Below are 22,450 nucleotides of genomic sequence, written 5' to 3' on the forward strand. Positions count from 1 at the left end.
ATGGACACCAGTGGGATTAAAGGAGGATTCAGTGTCACAGCATTCAGCTACTTATGTGTGGAAAGGAAGATGGCAGTATCTTTCTGAAAGGAGAGTCAGTTAAGAAGATGTGGGAGGAGAGTGCTGCACATATGAATGTTGCAGAGGGAACTGTCGTGAGAGAATGGTCACACTGGCTGGGCCCACTAATGCCGCCTTTAAAATCTGTTATTGACAAACTGGAAGAGGACATCAGCAACTCTCTGAACAACAGCACAGCTGCTAAAAGACCTCAGTCACTCTGAGCCTGGTGGTCCCTACTAGTCAGTGTGTGTCTCCCTCATTGGAAAAGGTGGTTATGGGATGGAGATTCAAGAGAGCACAAGGGCTCAGGCCTAGGTGGCAAGGACATGCTACCCAATGCAGCTGAGTAGGCCTTTGTTATAGCAGGAATTCTGCAATCCATCACTGAATGTGTCAAACAGATGTGCATAGTCATATTGAAGTCCCCAAACATGTTTTTTCATCCCATACTGCCCAAGATGCCACCTTCTGCAGTCTTCTTTGCAGGGACCAGGACAGGTACAGCACAGGCAGTGAGAATGCAAGCTTTTCCCACAGCACCTCATACATGTGCCTCAACCTTGACATAAAGGGACCCCTCTAGAGACCTGTGCCACTCAAGGACAGTCTGCCATTCCCTAACTATCCTTGACCAAGCTGCACAAGTTGGCAATGCAACAGTTTCATTGTCTTATGACCCATGTTCCACCTGATTCAGCAGCATTGAATCCAGCTCTTCAGATGTGAAAGGCCATCCAGCAGGTTTGCATGCACCTGGTCAGGCTACTCATAAACTCAGTGTCCCAAACAACTTAAATGGCTGCAAAATCAGGTGTCAAGGTTCCAAAACAAATGAGATCCATCAGATGTCTGGAGCACAGGTGAATATTGTGAGCCCAGTGGAAGATCTACTGATAACAGCTCACCATCACTGAATCTGCTGCCGGCACTAGCCTGGCTCAGAATCTCATCAAGCTCAGCCTTTCCTCAGAGAGAGGTGGAATGGGGAGCTACTGGAACAATGCAGATTTATCTCTTTTCTCTTTCATCTGCTCACCACCACCCATGATCCATCTGTGTAGTTTCTGAACAGTCAATGATTCCAGGTTTTACATAGTTTGTAAATGTTAAGATTCTACACACTTTATCATCCACTCATGGTTGTTTAATTTTATTTGTTCTAATTAGTTATACATGACAGCAGAATGCATTTCAATTTATTGTACACAAATGGAGCACACATTTTCATTTCCCTGGTTGTACATGAAGTAGAGTCAAAACATTTGTGCAATTATCTATCTAAGGTAATGCTATCCATCTTATTCCACTTTCTTTCCAATCCCCACAGCCTCTCCCCTCCTCTCCCTCCCCTTTGACCAATCTGGGGTCTGAACCCAAGGGCTCTTAACCACTGAGATACATCCTCAGCCATTTTTTTATATTTTATTTAGAGACAAGATCTCCTTGAGTTAATTAGGGCATCTCTAAGTTTCTGAGGCTGGCTTTGAAGCCTTGATACTCTTACCTCACTCAACCTCCTGAGCCTCTGGGATTACAGGCATGAGCCATTGTGTCCCACTTAAATAAATTTTTTAAATGCTCAGTTTAGTATGAATTTAAACACCCATATGTCCCCATCTAAATAGAGGTGAATGGCCCTGGGCTGGCTGCCTTCTCTCATTGCCCTTCCCTACCTCTGCCTGGAGATAAGTTCAGTGCCAATTCTTTCTGTCATTCCTTATAGTTTACCATCAACGAGGAAGCAGAATTTTACTTGGTTTTGTCTTAGTTGAGTTTTCAATACTGAATGTTACCATTAGTGCTCTGCCACTGTGGTGCTGTAACTTGTATTGTAGGGATTCTCTGCCTCAGTTGGCTAGACTCCTAGTGCTGTCTGAGGCTGTGGGTTTTCCAGATCCCTTCCGTGTTCCTGTTTCAGAAACCTCACTTGTTTCCAGTTTAACTTTTTGTTCTTGGTAATTTCATTATTTTTTTTTTAAATTTGGCCCTCAAGTGAGCACACTTCATAAATGTTGTACACATTGGAAAAACATTGTCAGGTTATAGACTATGGATAAATTTAAATTACTAGAAAATTCCAGTGCAATGTCTGGATCAGCTCTGGTTGTCCATATGTGTGTGTTTATGTCTTACACCTGTCTATCCTGGTTTATTTCCATGTCACCATATATTTCTTTTTACTAAATATCATTTGCATGAATTATTTTCTGTGTATTTCAATGTTCTTGGGAAAGTTTTCAGTAATTTTCTCATGTTTAATTCATTTGTGAGGTCATTTGTTTTTCCTTTTAATATTCCCTGTATGTGAATTCATTTTCCTTTGTAAAGACTGCAGACATTTATCCTGAGGTAGAGCAGTCTTATTGAACCCTATTGCAGTTTCATGAAGGAGTCTCATTTTTAATATATTTGAGTGTATCCCTTTCTTCTTTTAGAAGTTTTTTTTTTTAAATCTTAATCTTCTGATTAAGTAAACACATAGGTCATGGAATGGTCGATTCTGAGAGATAAATCTTTAGGTGTACCCCCCTGGACCCAGGGAATGAGCCCTCCTGGGGTCACATTTCAGCAGTAAGAATCTTGCTGCCAACTTGGGAATGTGTTTACCTCTACACAAGTAGGTTTTCATTCTGAATTCCTGGTGAAGCAGGCTCCTTACCTGAGCTGGTTCAAATGTTTGCTTTTTATTTCTTTGAGTTTTTTTTATTGCCATGTAATTAGTTTTTTATGCACTTAATATTCATATCTCCTGATTGTATTTTTTATTTTTCTTTATTTTTTTGTTTGTTTGAAAATGAGTTGGCAGAGTTAGGAGGCCTTTCCCATGAAGTCCTGGCCTCTTCCCAAGTGATTTATGCCTGGCTCCCTCCTTCCTAGTCAGGCCTGACCAGGCACACACCTTCTCTGAGGTCAGGGTAGGCTGCCTTGGAACCAAGGCTGTAATTCCTCACATATGCCTGGGACTCTGTGCCCAGAAGAGCTTCCTAGCCAACAGGGCCTGCTGTGGAAAGCCAGGCTCAGCTCTGCATAAGTGGAAATGTCCCCCTGGTGGGGCAGGTCCCCTGCTGGGAGGAAGTCCTGCCTGAAAAGGGCTTTTGCCAATACCTTATCTTCCTGGCCTATGTATCCAGGAGCATGATACATCTCCTGTCAGGCAGGGCCCCAGAGTGTGCATATTTGGGTTGGGATGAGAGAGGGGTCTTGTGGAGCCCTGGCCAGTCAGCAGGCAGCTGGTGGGAGGGGGTGGCCTTCCACAGTCTCAGAGGCCAGTATCTCTCACCCTGTGGAGCTCAGAATCCATCTCCAGGACTGTGTCTTCTCTGCTGTGTGAGGCCCAAGTGGCTCTGGCTCACATTTGTCTCCCTGTGTCCTACAGGTGCTATGAGGTTCACAAGAAGGATGTCAGGTCTCCCCAGAAGGTGGAACATGGTGAGTGTGTGGGGCAGGTCTGGTCAGGTGGGAGGTAGGCTTGTTACAAGTGGTGAACCAGCTGTGGCTGGACTCTGGCCTCCCACTGTCAGCTCCAGAGTCAGCCAAGCCAGATCTGAGTCAGATGCTGCTACAGCTCAGCCCTTGATGCCTTCAGGCCATGGTGTGGGCTGTTCCAGGTTGGGTTTCCCAGTGTTCTAGCTGGTTGGCAGCTATTTTAGTCAGCAGCCATTTTGGCAAAACCCTCTCTGCATAGCTGGACCCTAGCCCTAGGCTCTCAGTGTGAAGTGAAGGCTGCGGGTCTCAAGGGATCCTGTCCCTGGTGTGGGGCCCCTGTGTGATAGATGCTAGTCTGAAGGGTCTGTGTACCTTTTTCTTCCCAGGAGTCACCTTGCTTTTCCCAAACTAGCCCATGTCTGGGCAGTCAGTGGATCCTTAAAATTTTTGTCTGTCCTCACATTTCCAGACTTCACCTCCCCATCCAGTGCACAGTATTATCATTTTTTTGCTCCTCACAATGCATTCAAGTGGGCACAGCATCAAAGATTTGTTTTCTGTTTGTGAATTTGCTATGTGATAAAACCAGAGAACAGCCACCTGGAATGCCACCGGTAAAATACTTTGTGCCTTTCTTTGTTTGTCTTCCCCAGGCACAGATAATGTAATAACTTTGGTTTTAAATTCTGTTTCTCTCTTCCCAGGGTCCTGTGTCCTCTGCCATTTCCCTGTCCTTTCCTGGGCTGCCAAAGTTTGTCTAGAGCTGCCCTGTTTCCTGCAGAGTGCAAACAATTTTAGGCCCTGGGGCAGCTCTTCTTAGAGGACAGCCTGATGTGAGGGGCATAAAATCTCAAGAGAGCCGCTGGAGGGCCTGGGCCTGAGGAATATTTTTAAATAGGCCTCATCTAGACAACTCCCTTCTTGAAACATTATCTCCCCAAGCCCTTTCCCCATTTCTTGGAGCCAGGTGGATAGGCAGCCTCTAGATGCTGGTGTTGAGGGGTCAGGTTAGATCTGATACCTTCCCCTGGCATTCCGTCACAGTTGTGCAAGAGGAAAAAAAAATCTCCCAGAGCATAAAAAGCACCCAGTTCAGTGAAGTACTCTTCAATCCTGAAAAGACTGGAGTCATGGTCCAGGTCTCCTGAGAGGGTGATCATGGAATATTTTATTGAGCAAGACCAATTGGAAAGATGTCCAGCTGGCTGGGATGTTCTCTGCCCTTTCAGCAGAAAAATCTGTGTTCCCTCAGCACTAATCTTTTTTGTGTTTCTCACTTTGAAATTATGTGCTCACTTACTAGAGACCCAGGTTTTCCTAAAATGTGAAATGTATGTATTCAGAACTGAGCCAAGCAAAATATTCTGAAGAGGTAAAAAAATTTCAAGATAATACCTAGTATTTTTTTCTATTTGATACAAATTTTTATTTACCTTTCTGCTTTCTCTGAGCCTATGTACAAAATTTCTGAGACCTCACTCTTTTTTACAATTGAATCTCAAATGGAATTATAGGTTCTAGTCTCAAGAATGCTTCTAGAGAAAAGAGGTTAAAAAAAAAAAAAACTGCTGTTGTTGAATAAAGTGATTACATATCCAAAAAAGTTATGGTAGGTAAATTTGAACTACAAGGATTCATAAGAATATTAGTTCCTTCGTACAGTGAAGAACTCCTGACACTTGGTAAATCTGTTTTTATTCCTGCTTTATGAATTTGAAAGATTAACAATAAATTGTATTGGGAAAATATGGCAATTGCCTGAAATATGATTTTTTTACAAATTGATTCAATATCATGTAAGTTGTTATTAAATAACATCTCTGTTGTCTGAACAGAACAGGTTTTTATGAAATTCATGAGCATCTTTCATGATCTCATCTAATTCCAGTTACCCCCCAGATACCCCCTCCTAATATCATCCCACTGGGAGTTCACCTTGTACCTTGTAAATTGTGGGGTTTACATGGCCCTTCAGTCTATAATTCTATTTGATGATGTTCTCTATAAGCTGCTGGATTCCTGGACATTTTGGCCACACTTAGATATCTGTCTACTCTTTCCACTTGTAGTTGTAGTTTTCTGAATTTTCTCAGCAAAGCAATACTCATGTAATTTCACAGAATTTAAGAAAAAAAGCTAGAGAAACAATAGAGCTGCTTCTCCACAATTTGATCAAAGTGCATGCAATTCATTTCTCCTTTTCTCATGGTTTCTTATTTCCTTTGTACCCAGGGTGCCAAATTCAGCCATCTGTGGTCCAGGCAGTTTCCCTGGCTATGGCTGCCAGAAACTGTTTCCATCACAGCATATCATATAGGCCACACCTCAAGGAATGAATTGGAAATGTTACCTGCTGCCTTTTAGAGGGGATTAAGGATAGTTTTCATTTCCTCTTTAGTTTGGTGCAGAATTTACCTTGACACCACTGGGCCAGGCCTTTCCTCTGATGATGGTCATTATCACTTCCTTAGCCTGTCCATGTTGTGTGTTCCTCCTTGTGTGTGTGAGTTGTGGTAGATTGTTTGTCTCCAAGAGTTGGTCCGGTTCATCTGAGTTCACAAATTGTGGCCACATGGTTCTTAATAATATTCCTTTATGGTTCTTTTGCTGTCTGTAGGATTGATAATGGTGTGTTTCATTTCTACTGAGTAAATTTTTGTCTTTTTTCTTAACTTAGTTGTGTTGTGCCATTACAAGGTTATCCATGATGAACCTGCTTTTGAGTTGATTCTCTATTGATTTCCTCCTCACAGTTTCATTGATGTTTTTAATTATATGCTAGCATCAGATGTAGGTTCTTATTGCTATTCGTTCTTTAGTTCCTGAAGTGGAAGGATGAAGGTTGATTTTAGTTCTTCTTTTGTAATGTAAGCCTTCAGCACCTCTAATTCCCCCTAAGCCCTGCCTGTGCTCTGTTCCACAAAGTTCCCTAAGATGCAGTTTCAGTTCTTTTTCTTTGAAATAGTCAGACTGATCCTGAGACACCTTGACCCATGTGCTGTTTAGAACTTTGGGATTTGACCTGCAGTTATCTGGAAGTCGCCCAGCTGTGTTTCTGTTAATGACGTCTGTGGTAATTCCGATATTCCTGGTGCCCACATTGGAATTTGCTAGCCTTCCACACTAATGCCTGTTGTGGCTGAATGTGGCTGCTCTTGATGAATTTCCTATGATGTTAAAAAGGTTATGTGCTCTACTGCTCTTGGTTGAAATGCCCTAGACATATACATGACATACCTGTGGTGGGTGTGCTATTGAGCCAGACTGTCATCATGAGTGCTCCATCTGTCACTCACTGTTAGACAATTGCTGCTGTCTCCTCCATCACCAGATTTCACCATGTTTATATGTAGTTGCTTTCCAAAGTATATTTGGAGTCAGTAGCTTAGTTGCTCAATGTACTCAGAGGGTCTCTTAGATTGTATTCAGCCTGAGTTTTGATGGAGTTCCATGAGGAAATAGCTAGAAAGAAAACAGAAGAAACAGCAAGAGCTCAGCTCCTCCAGGGCCTGTGGATAGTGGAGCTGGGGCTGCTGCTTTAACACATGGTCGTGCTGTTTAACTCTTTCAGCCTCAGTTCCCTGCAGATCTAAGCCTTTAGGGCAGTGAGTGCTGAGCATGTGGGTCTTGGTCCTCTTTGAAGCATTTCTCTTGGCCTGTGTGGGTTTCCTCAGTTCCTTGGTACACCAGGGTGCTAGTGAAGTCCCCTTTTTTGTCCCCCCCCCATAGTAGGGATTGAACCCAGGGGCTCTCCACCATTGAGCTACATCCCTAGGTCTTTTTATTTATTATTTGTTGTTTTTTTTTTTTTTTTTTTTTGAGGCAGGTTCTCACCATATATCCTAGGGTAGAAGTATGATCCTCCCACCTCAGCCTCCTAACTTCCTGGGACTTGAGCCATTCACTACTGTGCCCACCTGAATTCTCCATTTCTCTTCTTTTTCTTTTTTGATACCAGGGATTGAACCTGGTTTTGCTTAACCACTAAGCCATATCCCCAGCTCTTTTTTATTGTTTTAGAGACAGGTTTTTGCTAAGTTGCTTAGAGCCTAGCTAAGTTCTAAAACTGGCTTTGAAATTGTGATTCTCCTACATCAGCCTCCCAAATCACTGAGATTGGAGCCATGTGCCCCCATGCATGGCCTGAATACTCTAATTTCTGAGGTTAGTTTTTATTATACCTTTTTCTCTCATACTTCACATTGTGATTTTTTGTATAAACCTGCAGCCAGATGTAGGATTTTTTTTTTTTCCTTATAACATGTTTAAGCCATTCCCACAAATATTCTACACCAGGTGTTTTCTGATTAGGCAAAGCTGTGAGAGGCTGTTTTCAGACCTCAGATCACACTAGGTCCACCATGATGTGCAAATGCAGTAATTCACAGGTGAGTCCTTCCCTGTTTCTTCTGGAGTCTGTGACCAGGGCTCCACATCAGGCACTCAGTGTTTCAGCCAGCTTTTTTGCCACTGTGACTAAACGACACAACCAGAACAATTGTAGAGGAGTAAAAGTTTATTTGAGGACCATGGTTTCAGAGGTCTTGGTGCACAGGAGGCTGGCTCCATTTCTCGGAGCTCAAGGTGAGGCAGAATCTCATGGGGGGAGAGTGTGGCAGAGCAAAGCAGCTCACATGGTGATCAGGAAGCAGAGAGAGAGGTTTCCACTCACCAGATATAATATATCCCCCCATAGCCACGTCCCCAATGAACCCCTTTCTCCAGCCACACCCCAGCTATCATCCAGTTAATCCCATCAGGGACTAATTCACCAATTAGGTTAAGGTATAACACAATTTCTCCTCCAAACCTTCTTGCATTGTCTCACACTTGAGCTTTAAAGGACACCTCACATCCAAGCAATAACACTCAAGCTGCTTTCATGTATGTATGTGTGTATATATATGTGTGTGTGTATATATATATATATATATATATATATATATATATATATATATATATATATATATATATATATATTATGTATTAAGCATATATATTATATATTTTTGTTCTTTTTTATTCTTCTCTATTTGTTTCTGGTGTTCAATTATAAGTGAACTTTTCTCTTAATTGCATTTCAGTATTTCATTTCATATATATTGAAATTGATTTTTGATTATTAATTGATCTTTTATTGAATTTTGTGTATTACTTTTTCACCGTTGCCCTTGGGAACACATCTTCCTATTGTTTGCTTCCAGGTTCTGAAAATCATTTTTCCTGTTGCTATAAATTTAATAGTACAGCATTTCATGTGCTCCTACATTGTGAACCAATTTTGGTTGTCTCAACTTTGAAAAATGGCTTAAGGTCCAGGAGCCACCGCTATGACACATTAGATGTGGTTGATCACTTCAGCCTTTGAAAGTGTAGCAGTCATAGCCCTGTGAGGAGGTTTGTGTGAGGCCTCTGTGTATGTGTGGGTGTACTGGAGCCCCACAACTTCTCAGGTTCTGATCTCCCCCTATGAGCAGGCTTTCTGGTAGGAGCAGCAGTGAAGAAACACTATTAAATGTCCCTGTTCTTTTGCAGTAGAGAGTCTAGGGAGCAGGAAGCCAGAAATAGGTCAAATGCACACTGTGTGAGGTGGTCGCTGTGGATGATGGGGAGAGGTGGTGATGGGTGCAGAGCCTTCGCTGTCTCCCCCCATCTTGGGGCCTGTGGATGCTGTCTCTGAGGGTGACTCTGAGTCTGAGTCGCCTGCACCCACCTCTATCTGCTTGGTGAAGTCCTTGATTTTGTCCCACTGTCTGGGGCAATATGACTTGGCTGAAGTCTGGAACACAGGGATTTTCTTCCTGTTTTCCCTGGTAGCACTCCTCTTGCTGTGTTGTCTGGAAGTGGTGACAACAGGCATCCTTGACTTGGTTTTGTTGTCATAGGGACAGCCTTTTTTCCTTCAGCCTCAATTATCATGTTAGGCTCATGTATTATAGACCTATGGCCCATTAGGGATTTTCATTCTTTCCAGGTATGTGCATGTTTGTGTTGTGCTGATGGCTTGAACTTTGTCAACTGCTTTTTTTTCATTCTTTCCATGTGTTTTCACCTTTCCAGATGCTCAATGAGCAGGTGTTTTCTACAGTTCCTTGGGGCCACTTCACTCTGATTGTGACCTACAAAGGACAACATTTTCATTTTTAGTGTTGATTCACATTTAAGTTGCACATGTTGATGAGGAGCAGTGAGCTAGTTGCACACCTGTTCCAGTGTGTCATGATCAGATCAGAGCATTAGCTCTTCCATCTGTTAACATTTATCATTTCTTGGTGTCTGTAGACTGCTCTCAGCTTCATTATTAAATACACAGGGACATGCTGTGCACCCTGTCACCTCCTGTGTTGGAGGGCAGTACTGCTGGCCACTCCTGAGTGTATTCTGGTACTTGATTCCCAGCCTCCTCCCTCAGGCCCACCCTGTCCTCCCTCCCCTCTCTTTCTCCCTTTGGTGACTACTCTTGTACTTTCTGTGAAATCAACTTTGAATTCACCCTGTGAATAAGACCAGACAGTATGTCTTTCAGTGCCTGCCTTATTTCACTCAGCAGGGTGTCTATCAAAATAGTTTCTAGTTGTCTTCTGTATTTCAATAGTGTCTGTCATGACACTTTTTTTCATGATGAATTTTAGTAATTTGAGATTTATCTCTCTTCTTCATTAGGGTGACTAATGATGTATAAATTTTATTTGTTTTTTTTTTTTTTTTTCATAAAACGAGTTTTGTCAATTATTTGAATTGTTTCTTTTGTTTCAATTTTATTGATTTCCACCCTGATTTTAATTATTTCCTGTCTTCTACATTGGTATTTGTTCTTTTTCTAGGGCTTTGGGTTGTAATATCAGGTGGTTTATTTGTTGACTTTTTATTCTTATAATGAATGAGCTTAATGCTATGAACTTTCCTCTTCATATTCCCTTCATAGCATCCCAGACATTTATATATTTTGTATTGGAGTCCTCACTTACCTGTTAGATTTTTTTTTATCTTCTCCCTGATGTCTTCCATTATCCATGTGTCATTCAATAATATATTATTTAATCTCCAGGTATTAGAGTAGCTTCTATTTTTCATTTTATCATTGATTTCTAATTTTACTTCATTTTGTTCAGATAGAATGCAGGATAGTATCTCTAGTTTTTGTATTTGCTAAGACTTGCTTTGTGGCATAACATATAGTCTGTTTGAAGAAGGATCCATGTGCTGCTGAAAAGAAAGTGTATTTGCTCATTGATGGATGGAGTATTCTATATATGTCTGTTAAGTCCAAATGATTGATTATTTTGTTGTGTTCTATAGTGTCTTTATTTGGTTTTAGTTTGGAAGATCTGTCCAGTGGTGAGAGAGGTTTGTTAAAGTCACCCAGTACTATTGTGTTGTGGTCTATTTAATTTTAGTTGAGAAGGCTTTATTTAATATACATAGATATCCAATTGTTTGTGGCATATTTGTGAATGTTATGTCTTATTGGTGTATAAATTCCTTAAGCAACATGAAATATCCTTCTTTATCCCTTTTCACTAGCTTTGGTGTGAGGTCCACTTTATCTGATATGAGGACCTACTGTTTACATGGTCCATGTGAGTGATATGTTTTTTCCTAACTTTTCACCTTCAGTTTGTGGATGTCTTTTCCTATGAGATGAGTTTCTTGAAGGCGGCATATTGTTGGGCCTTTTTTTAAAAAAATATAATCTGTCAGTCTATGTCTTTTAATTGATGAGTTTAGGCCATTCGCATTCAGGGTTATTATTTGAAATATAAATTGTATTCCTGGATATTTTGGTTTATTGTTGGTTTTTACCTTGACTTGGTTTCTCCTTTGATTGGCCTTTCCTTTAGTGTAGTTTCTCCTTTTGCTGATGTTTATTGTTTTTTTTTTTTTTTTTTTTTTAATCTCCTCCTCCTAAGATATTTTGCCAAGAATGCTCTATAGTTTGGGCTTTCCACTACAAATTCTTTTAACTTTTGTTTATTATGAAAGGTTTTAATTTCATTCTCAAATTTGAAGCTTAAATTTTGCTGGATGTAAGATTATTTGTTGGCATTCATTTTCTTGCAGAGCTTGCTATATATAGTTCCAGGATCTCCTGGCTTTGAGGGTCTGGTTTGAAAAATCTGTCGAGATTCAAATTTCTCTCCCCTTATATATAATCTGATTCTTCTCTCTGTGGCCTTGAAGATTCTATCCTAAATCTTAATGCTAGATATTCTCATTATTATTTGCCTTGGTGTAAATCTGTTTAATTTTGTATATTTGGTGTTCGGTAAGCCTCTTGTATTTGATTTTCCAATTCTTTCTTCATATGTGGAAAATTTTCTGATATTACTTAATTGAACGTGATTGTACATTTCTTTGGTTTTAATCTTTGGGCTTTCCTCTATCTCAAAAAATCTTAGATTTGGTCTTTTGATGCTATCCCATAATTCTTGGATTTCCTACCATCTTCTCTGTGTGGTTAACTTTATTTTCAAGATTGTATATTTTGTGTTCATTATCTGATGTTCTGTCTTCCAAGTGATCTAGTCTGTTGGTGATACTTTCTATTGAGTTTTTTATTTGGTTTATTTTTTCCTTCATTTCAAGGATTTCTGATTTTATTTTGTTTTGTTTTGTTTTCAAAATCTCTGTCTCCTTCTTGAAGTAATCCTTTGCTACCTATATTTTCTCTCTTATCTCTTTGATTCAGTGATCATTTTTTTTTGCCTGTAGTTGCTCTCTTATATCATTCTTTAATTCACAGATCATTTTAATTATGTACATTCTGAACTCCTTCTCTGACATTTCATCAATTTTGCTGTTAATTGATTCTATCATTGTAGTATTTTGGTTTGTTTGGGGCACTTTCTTTCTTTGTTTTTCTGTTGTAAATATGTCTTCCTTTCCTACAATGCTGATCTGATGTATTTCATATTGCACCCTATAATCTTGTAGTGTCCCTGAAGATTATCTCTACCTCACCTTGGTGTTAGGCTTGTGTCCCAAGATGGATACTACCACAAGTAAATGTGGTGGTGGCAGTAGCAGAGGTAACTCAGTATAGCAGTAGGGGTGTCCCAAGATGGATTCAACCACTTACAGAAATGCAGCTAAAAGGGCAGGCCTTACAATAGCTTTGGGATGTCTGTTCTGAGATGCAGCACTTGGCCTGCTGTGCTGCAGTAGGCAGCTGGTACAGGTCCTGTTTCTTGTCCAAAGGTGGAGGGTACTACATGGGGAAGGCTATAGCAATTGCTGCAGTGTTCCAAGATGGAGGCAAGCTGGGGGAGCAATGTGTTGGTAAATGGAGAGACCCAGCATGGTCCTCTGCTCTGTGCAGAGGTGGACCTGGGTCTGGGTTCTCACACATGTCAGCAGGGATGGTACTATAATTGGCCTGGTCCTGGGCTCCCCATTGGTGGCTGGGGCAGTCCTACGCCTGGACCCAGGCTCTGTCATAGGTCAGCAGGTTGGCGGGCATATTCTGGGCCTGACCTCGACCTAGGTTTCTGGGTGGTAGGGTCAGTTCTATGTAAGGGTTATGGGGTCTCTGATAGCTTCATGACTTTGGCATGCTTAGTGGCTAGGAAGTTTCTGTACAAAGGCCCAGAATACCTGTCTGCTCGGAAAACTTCTGCACAAAGATATGAAATGCCTGGCTACTGTAGCAATGCCCTGCATGAGGAGGCTCTGTATCAGAGTTTTATCAGCCTTGACCTTGATCTCAGGCCCACAGCTCTTGGAAATAAAGAAACTCCCTTGTAAAACAAACAAACAAACAAACAAAAAATAACAGGAAAGAAAAGAAAAGAAACTCCCTTGTTAGACAACCACAATGTTTTACCAAGCTCCGTTGTGCCTGAACCTCTCTACATAACAGTAATTTTAAACAATCAACTTTCTTGAGAGCTTCACAGAGCTCCTAGCAACTATAGTGTGTAACTAAGGAAGAAGCTGCATAATGTTGCTAAATCTGTAACCTGCCTAATGACTCAGTGCACAATAATGTACTACTGATGCCAGGGACCTAATGTAACATGTTGATATAAATAAAGCTGGCAGCTTGGCCATTTGATCATTCTGCCTCTGTACTTTGCTTCTGTCTTCTTTTGATTTCTTACAGTTGTAGGCCTGGGGTTGGGCTCTGGCTTTCATTGCTGGTCTTCCAATCATTTCTTTCATATGTGGAAGTTAGAGCAAAATAAAGAAATTAAGATGGTAGAGGATCAAATATAAAATGTAGGGAAAGTGATTGGAGTAGGAGGAGATTGGAAAGGGGAGGATACAGAATGCATTTAATAAAACCATGTTACATGAATATGTAAACGCATCATGTGGAATTTCATCTTTATGCATATGCAGAAAGTACCAGTAAAAAACAAGTAAGTAAAAGAGCCAAAGGAAATCGGTAGAGCAGAGGAGGGAGGTGAGGTGGGGAGGGAGGAAATAGGGACTGAAACAAAATTACTTGCATGTGTGATTTTGTCAAAATGAAACCAACTGATATGTATAATTATAGTTCTCTAAATAATAATAATAATAATAATAATAATAATAATAATAATAATAATAATAATAATCCCAAATTGCTGAGGGCCTGGACAAGCTGCCCAGGATGACTTACTTTCCTGTCTGGCTTTGGTACACACAGGGGGACTACTCCATGCACTTTTCAAATCTAACCACACGGTGGCAGTAGAAAACCACCAGCGCCATCCAATTCAGAGCCATTCCTCTGGCAGGACCATCCACAGACCAGGTAAGTTCTGGTCTCTCTTTCCTCTTACCTTGGGTAGATGGGTGTGTTCCAGTATGTCATCTAACAACTCCTTTTTTGCACTGGTATACCTGCGTGGTATACTATGTACCTTTGCACTTACAGGGCTGGAAATTGGTGTGGTTTCCCTGCTTAAATACACTCACCATTGGGCAGCTGGGCCTGTTGGTGGTGATCCAGAATTAGACTTTTTGAAAGAATCCAGCAACCATCTAAAGGTAGCAGATGTGTGCTCACACTGCTGGCAATAGTCTTAGTGGTGTTCTTGCAAAGGAAATAATAATAATCTGCCTTTGTGTTGGCCTGTGGCAAAGCAGCACGTCATGGCAAGAGTGCATGGGAAATGAGACTGCCTACCTGGTGGCCAGCATGTGATGGAGGAGGGGATGGACCTGTCACACACTCCACATTGGGGCACACCCTGGGGGCCTGAGGACCTCTCTGGTCCCACCTCTTAAGGTACCACCACCATGCGCCACATAGTTCCAGGCTGGCAACAAAAGTTCTACACGTGGACTTTAGGGACACTGGGATCAACCCCAGCACCTGACTCCTGGGTGGGCCCTTGTCCCTATCTATAATGAGTGGCTAGTATTTTACTGAGACAGCTTGGAAGATATTAGGCAGAAAAGCTTACTTGATAATTTCTCCAAACAGATTTTATAAGATATGCATGTATTTTTGCATATTATTTATCATTTTTTGTTTTTATTTTTGTTTTTATTTTATAGAATTGTTGAAAAATGAAGAGGTGAGTGGTGTTTGTTTTCATTTTGGTGACAAATGTCATAGAAAAATATATTTGATCTACTAAAAATTATGTTCTTGATTGATTTACATAGAATAAACTATTAATATTCTAAACTAGTCTATATATAATTACTAATCAGTTAAAATTCATATTTGTCCTTGGGGGCCTGAACTGTGCATACATTGTATATTTAGTATAATCAATTATACACTGTACAACTTTTTCCTTTTTAAATTAGTTACAGTGAGACACATTTGTTCTGACTTTTATCAGGTTTGCAAATGTGTTTTTATTTTCAAAATTCTTATTAATTTTAATATGTTTTTTGTTTTATTTTCATGAGTGAATGACAATTCTGTATATGAGTTTTTGTTCTACCATTTCTTCTGTTTATAAACTAACTCTATAATTTGATTAATTTTCACATTTCTCTTCTAACTCTTCATTGCTATTTTATGATATTTAACCATAACTGGTGTTGTGTTATGTGACAAGTGGTCAACCCACATACCCAGGCAGCATTTCACTTCTCCAATGATCTCTCATTTCTTGGCAGAACATGTTGAATTCTTGTACTAAGACACTAAGACATGCATAACTTTGACAGTTTCTCTGTATTCAGGGACTTTTTTTTGTCTTTGCACTCGCCTTTGTTTTGCTTGGTTTTTGATGTCTCTCAACCTTGTTCTTCCAGGGGATGTTTGTCTAGTGAGCCAGTGCCCTCCAGGACTTTGCACTTGCTACTTGTCCTCTTTCCCAGGAGATGCCCTTTTGTGGTCATTTCCAAGTGTACTCTGCTCCCCCATAATGCTGGCCCTTTCTAGCTAAGTCTGAGTGTCCTCCAGGCCCTGAGCTGTATGGACACTGGACTTCCACTGCATGCAGCTCTGCAACTGTGGAAGGTGGGATGCCTCTCCTCTTCCTGTGAGTCCCAGTGAGCACTCTGCTCAGGGTGCCTGGTGCACAGCCCTCAGCTGTAGGAAGAGTGGCCTTCTCTGCAGCGTGTGCTGTGTTTGCTTTTATTTGCTCTTTATTTTTCAGAACACCAAGGAGAATACCAAGGAGACTTGAGCTCTTTTAAATTTCTTGGTCCAGGGCTAACCTGTCTTACAACATCTGAACTTAACAGAACTTCAGGGTTCATGATCATTCCTTTATGTTCACTGATCTCCTATTTACCTGCACTTCATGCCACTGGCTGAGGTAGATTATCTGAGAAATGGAGCCAAGGACCCTTTCTAACATAGCATTGTTTTTGTGTGTTTTGTTGCTTTGTACAGAGAAAACAGAAGATGAGAACGGTGACAGCTCCATTTGACTCATAAATTGTGGAATATTTGAATATTCCACACTTGATGTTTTTTTTTTTTTTTATTATGGGAAGAAAGCCAAAATGTGCAGACACACTAAATGACCTAAAATAGTACTTAAGACAACCACAATATCTTTCTTCCATATTTCAACAAAATACATATAAGCATGTGTAGGACGGTGAAATTTGTTAGGTGTAGACCAAGAAAGGGGAATAGCACATGAACTGAAGCACGGTATGGAAGAGCCCATGATTCTTCCAGTGCAGACCAGAAGTGGCCAAGGGATCCTGCTGCAGAGACCCATGGCAGACTGTGAGGAGGACAGGTGAGCCAGGTGATCTGACTCCAGAGACCAGGGTAGGCTGTAAAGAGAACAGGTGAGCCAGACGATCTCACTGCAGAGACCAGGGCAGGCTGTGAGGAGGACAGGTGAGCCAGGAGATCTCACTGCAGAGAACCAGGGTGGGCTGTGAGGAGGACAACTGAGCCTGCTGATCTCACTGCAGAGACTCAGAGCTGACTTTGAGGAGGACAGATGAGCCAGGTGACCTGGCTGCAGAGACCCACGGCAGGCTGTAAGGAGGACAGGTGCGCCAGGTGAATTTGCTGGAGAGACCCAGGACAGGCTGTGAGAAGGATAGGTGAGCCAGGTGATCTGAAAGCAGAAGATCTTAGGGGTGACCTGAGAGCATACCTTACTTTCTTGATTAAAATTGAGAAGGGTATTTTTTTTTCTCTGCTGATGCTTTCCTGATAGTTCATTCTTATATTGGAATGCCCATTTGGGGAAGTGAGTGCAGACAGAGTACAAGTTTAACAACCAAATCAGACACTGAATATTTGGAGATCACAGAATCATGTAGAATCATCTATTCTCACATATAGAGAATAGAACTCTCATGTTGTCAATCTCTCCTGGTATACCCTATACTTTTGTGGGATATTTTAGACCTCGGTGGCCTTTGAGGATGTGGCTGTGAACTTCACCCAGGAAGAGTGGGCTTTGCTGGAACCTTCCCAGAAGAATCTCTACATAGATGTGATGTGGGAAGTCCTTAGAAACCTGGCTTCTAGGGAGTTTTTTTTTTTTTTCCCCCTCATGAATTTGGAGTGTGAGAAAGGGAGTACTTTAGGGAATAATATGGGCCTAATGTCATTGCACTCTGCAACATAAATACCATAATCCTGTCTCCTCCCTGCCTTTACCATCTTTTTAATGGGCGCAGTAGAGTTGTCCAAATTGTAAATCCCATAATGCATTCTGAAATCATGATGATGCATAATGACTTTTCTGGGACTACATTTCAGGAGACACATGGGAGGACCAGAACATGGAATATCAGAACACAAATACCAAGAGAGACGTAAGGTAATTTGTACTCATATGAGGAAACCGAGTGCCTTGAGGGAATTCTAGCACATCCTATAGTTCCACAAATAAGCAACAGAAACAAGCATGAGATGAATTATACTTATTCTTTTTTCACCAAATATGGACTTTAACGTAAGATAGTTGTTTACTGTTTTCAAAAACTATTGAATTTTTGACAGTGTTAACAAGCTTCATTTATGATGGCACTGCTTTAGTAGCAGCTGTGGAGAAGCAGTTTACAAAGTAATTGTTACATTGATTTTCAAAGAGCATACAGTATAGATATGACAAAACACCAGTACTTTCCATGATATTGGTAATAGTATAAGTCCAAAGCCTATTAATAAATGTAAAAGTATTAATGATCCAAACATAAATTGTACTTGTAATTATTATTATTATGTTTTTACAGAAGTCATATGGTAGGTTCTGGAAGACTTTGAAAAGGTACTCAGTGTGGAAAAACCTCAGGGAGATTCCACATCTTAGTCTTAAAAAAACATTCCTGCTAGTCAGTTCATGTGAAAGCAATATGTGTGGACAGGTCTTCACATATCACGTTTTCCTTAATAGGCCCATCATATCTCACTCTGCAAACCAACCATATGAGAAGGAGGAGTGTGGCTGAAAGCTATATGAATGTAGAGAGAAGAGAAAATCCTCCATTTCTCTCACAAGTGTTCAATGCCAGGTGTCAGAGCACACTGTAAATGGACCTAATGGAGGTCTGACATGTGGAAGAGAGTTCAGTTGTTCCAGGTGTTTTAAAAAATATCAACCATCTCATACTGGAGAGCAGCCACCTGGATGTAAGCAATGTGGAGGCGCCATTACTATTTCAAATAACCTTCAAATGCATGAACAAACTCCTCTTGGAGAGACGACTTACAGATGTAAACAGTGTGGGAAAGCCTTCATTCATTCATATTCTCTTCAAAAACATAAACGAACTCATACAAGTAAGAAGCGCCATGAATGTAAAGAATGTGGTAAAGCCTTCATTAAATTCTCTTACCTTCGAATACATAAACGAACTCATACTGGAGAGAAGCCCTATGAATGTAAAGAATGTGGTAAAGCCTTCATTAAATTCTCTTACCTTCGAATACATAAACAAACTCATACTGGAGAGAAGCCCTATGAATGTAAACAATGTGGTAAAGCCTTTCCTTCATCCAGTAAACTTCGTAAGCATGAAAGAATTCACACTGGGGAAAAGTGCTATGAATGTAAAGAATGTGGTAAATTCTGCACATGTTACTCTGAACTTCAAATACATGAACGAACTCACACAGGAGAAAAGCCGTATGAATGTAAGCAGTGTGGCAAGGCTTATGCTCGGATTTCACACCTTCCCTCACATGAAAAAACTCATACTGGAGAGAAGCCCTATGAATGTAAACAGTGTGGGAAAGCCTTCGCTACATCTGGTAACCTTCAAATACATGGAAGAACTCATACTGGAGAGAAGCCTTATGAATGTAAACAATGTGGGAAAGCCTTTATTTCTTCCACTGCCCTTCAAATACATGAACGAATTCATACAGGAGAGAAGCCCTATGAATGTAAGCAGTGTGGGAAAGCCTTCATTCGATCCTCTACCCTTCGCTCACATGAAAGAACTCATACTGGAGAGAAGCCCTATGAATGTCAACAATGTGGTAAAGCTTTCACTCGGTTATCTTATCTTCATGCACATGAACGAACTCATACTGGAGAAAAGCCCTATGAATGTAAGCAGTGTGGCAAAACCTTCACTCATTTCTCTACCTTTTACTCACATGAAAGAGCTCATAATGGAGAGAAGCCCTATGAATGTGAGCAGTGTGGCAAAGCCTTCATTCATTCCTCTAGCCTTCATTCACATGAACGAACTCATACGAAGCCCTATGAATGTCAACAATGTGGTAAAGCCTTCACTTGGTTACCTTACCTTCACTCACATGAACGAATTCATACTGGAGAGAAGCCCTATGAATGTAAGCAATGTGGCAGAGCCTTCAGACATTCCTCTAGCTTTCGCTTACACGAAAGAGCTCATAATGGAGAGAAGGCTTATGAATGTAAGCGGTGTGGCAAAGGCTTCATTTATTCCTCTAGCCTTCGCTCACATGAAAGGATTCATAATGGAGAGAAGCCCTATGAATGTAAGCAGTGTGGCAAAGCCTTCAATTATTCCTCTAGCCTTCGCTCACATGAACAAATTCATACTGGAGAGAGGCCCTATGAATGTCAACAGTGTGGTAAAGCCTTTACTCGGTCATCTTACCTTCACTCACATGAACGAACTCATGCTGGAGAGAAGCCCTATGAATGAAACAATGTGGTAAAGTCTTCACTTGTTCCTCTGAACTTCAGGTTCATGAACAAACGCATATTGCAGAGAAGCCCTATGAATGTAAGCAGTGTGGCAAAGCCTTCAATTATTCCTCTAGCCTTCACTCACATGAACGAACTCATATTGGAGAGAAACCCTATGAATGTCAACAATGTGGCAAAGCCTTCACTCATTCCTCTACTCTTTGCTCACATGAACAAACTCATAATGGAGAGAAGCCCTGTAAATGCAAAGAATGTGGAAAAGCCTTCACTGTATTAGCTTACCTTCGAAAATATAAAACAAATTCATACTAGGGAGAAGCCCTATGAATGTAAGCAGTGTGGCAAAACCTTCAATCAGTCCTCTAGTCTTCACTCACATGAAAGAACTCATACTGGGGAGAAGCCCTATGAATGCAAAAAATGTGGAAAAGCCTTCACTGCCTTCTCTTACCTTCAAACACATAATCAAACTAATACTGAGTAGAAACCTTGTGGATGTACAAAATGTTTTAAAGCCTTCACTAGTTTGTTTAACCTTTGAGTACACACATAAATTCATACTGGAGAGATGCCCTATGAATGCAAAGAATGTGGGAAAACCTTCATTGTATTCTCTTTCTTTCAAATACATAAAGGAATTCATACTGGAAAGAAGCCCTATAAATGTAAGCAGTGTGGCAAAACCTTCACACAGTCCTCTAGCCTTTACTCACATGAACAAACCCATATGGGAGGGAAGCCCTATGACTAAGCAGTGAGTCAAAGCCATCACTCAGTCCATTCTATTTCACACACATGAAGGAATTCATGGTAGAGAGAAGCCCTATAAATGTAAACAATGTTGAAAAGTCTTCACTACGTTGTCTAGCCTTAAAAGGCTTAATCAAAATCATTCTGGAGAAAATTATTAGTGTGAACACTGTGGGAAAGCTTTTCCTTGATTACTTTTGCTCACATGAACAAAATCATACAGGAAAGAAGCCTTACGAATGTAAACAATGTGGAAAGCCTTTGCTTCAACTGGTGAACTTCACTCCCAAGAAAATACTCATACTGGAAAGAATGTTACCTGGGTATGTAAACATTGAGGTAAAACATTTAGTCCTTCCACTTGTCTTCATGTGCATGAACAGGCTCATGCTGGAGAGCAGCTCTATGAATGTAAACAATGTGTTAAACCTTCATGGTGGGGTTGCAGCTCAGTGGTAGAGCCTTTGCTTAGCATGTGTGAGGCACTGGGTTTGATTCTCAGCACCACATATAGAAAAATAAATAAAACAAAGGTTCATCAATATCCAAAAAATTGAAAAAAAAAAATCATTTTTTTTTTTCTTTTTCTCTTTTCCTACAAATGCATGAACAATCTCAGTGGAGAAAGGCCCTGTGAGATTAAATGGTCTGGTAAAGCCTTCAGTAGTTTGGCTTACCTTCAAATACTTTAAAAATGTAAACAGTCTGGTGAAGATTTGACTAGTTATGCTTATTTTCATATACATGAAGGAACTTATACTGGAGAGAGGCCTCTTGAAAGTAAATAATGTGGTACAACCTTTGCTAATTCCAATTCAATTTGAAAACTCATACCAAAAAAAGACTGTATGAAAACAATGTGAAAAAGCTTTCAGGACTTCCATTCTCCTTCAATTGCATAGCACACTCGTATCACAGAGAAAAAATTTGATTGTGTATTGTGTAATTTTTTTTTTCTTTTTAGTTGTAGTTGGACAGAATATCTTTATTTTACTTATTTACTTTTATGTGGTGCTGAGGATCTAATCTAGTGTCTCACCCATGGTAGGCAAACGCTCTACCCCTGAGCCACAATCCCTAACCTGTCTTATTATTAGCTTCAAATCACAAACAAATTCATACCGGATAGAAGCCTTATGAATGTCAACAATGTGCAAAAGCTTTCAATTGATCTTCCTACCTTCAAATACAAGAACAAACATACTGGTGAGAAGTTCTTTGTGCATAAACAATGTAGTAAGTCATTTGTTGCAGTGACATTTAAAAACATAAAATAACTTCTTCTACTGAAACAAAGCTATATTAATATAAACAATCAGAACAAAGCTATATTAATGTAAACACTTCCCTTTGGTGCAGTTCCCCTAATAAGCATTAAAAAAATGATAATTAGAAATGCTATTTCAGGGACTGGGGCTATAGCTCAGTGGTAAAGCGCTTGCCTTGCATGTGTGAGGCACTGGGTTCAATCCTCAGCACCACATAAAAAGATAAAAAGATACTATGTTTTCATCTACAACTCAATAAATATAAAACAAAAAGAAATGCTATTTCAATGCAAAAGTTCTGGGAAATAATTCAGTTTTCCTGTTCATTTTCAAATATGAAAGGATTCACACTACAAAAACTCTGAACATTAAAGAAGTGATAAATCATTTTTCCCTGTTGCTTTCAAAGCCATTTCACTGACAGTGGAA

The 22,450-nt window shown here is 40.4% G+C and overlaps 1 protein-coding gene and 1 pseudogene across 1 annotated transcript; both read left to right on the plus strand.

Moving 5' to 3' along the window:
- LOC139705842 (poly(rC)-binding protein 2-like) lies at positions 1–1,131 on the plus strand (annotated as a pseudogene).
- An 11,344-nt stretch (positions 1,132–12,475) lies between these two features.
- LOC139705843 (zinc finger protein 14-like) lies at positions 12,476–22,270 on the plus strand. The gene is given in 7 exon segments (XM_071612746.1): positions 12,476–12,518; positions 12,688–12,768; positions 14,120–14,227; positions 14,977–14,996; positions 17,202–17,386; positions 18,327–19,939; positions 20,023–22,270. Coding segments are annotated over 7 exon segments (2,343 nt in total). The 3' UTR covers positions 20,316–22,270.
- The last annotated feature ends 180 nt before the right edge of the window (positions 22,271–22,450 follow it).

This window comes from Marmota flaviventris, chromosome 5, assembly GCF_047511675.1.
Source record: "Marmota flaviventris isolate mMarFla1 chromosome 5, mMarFla1.hap1, whole genome shotgun sequence".
Lineage (NCBI taxonomy): Eukaryota > Metazoa > Chordata > Mammalia > Rodentia > Sciuridae > Marmota > Marmota flaviventris.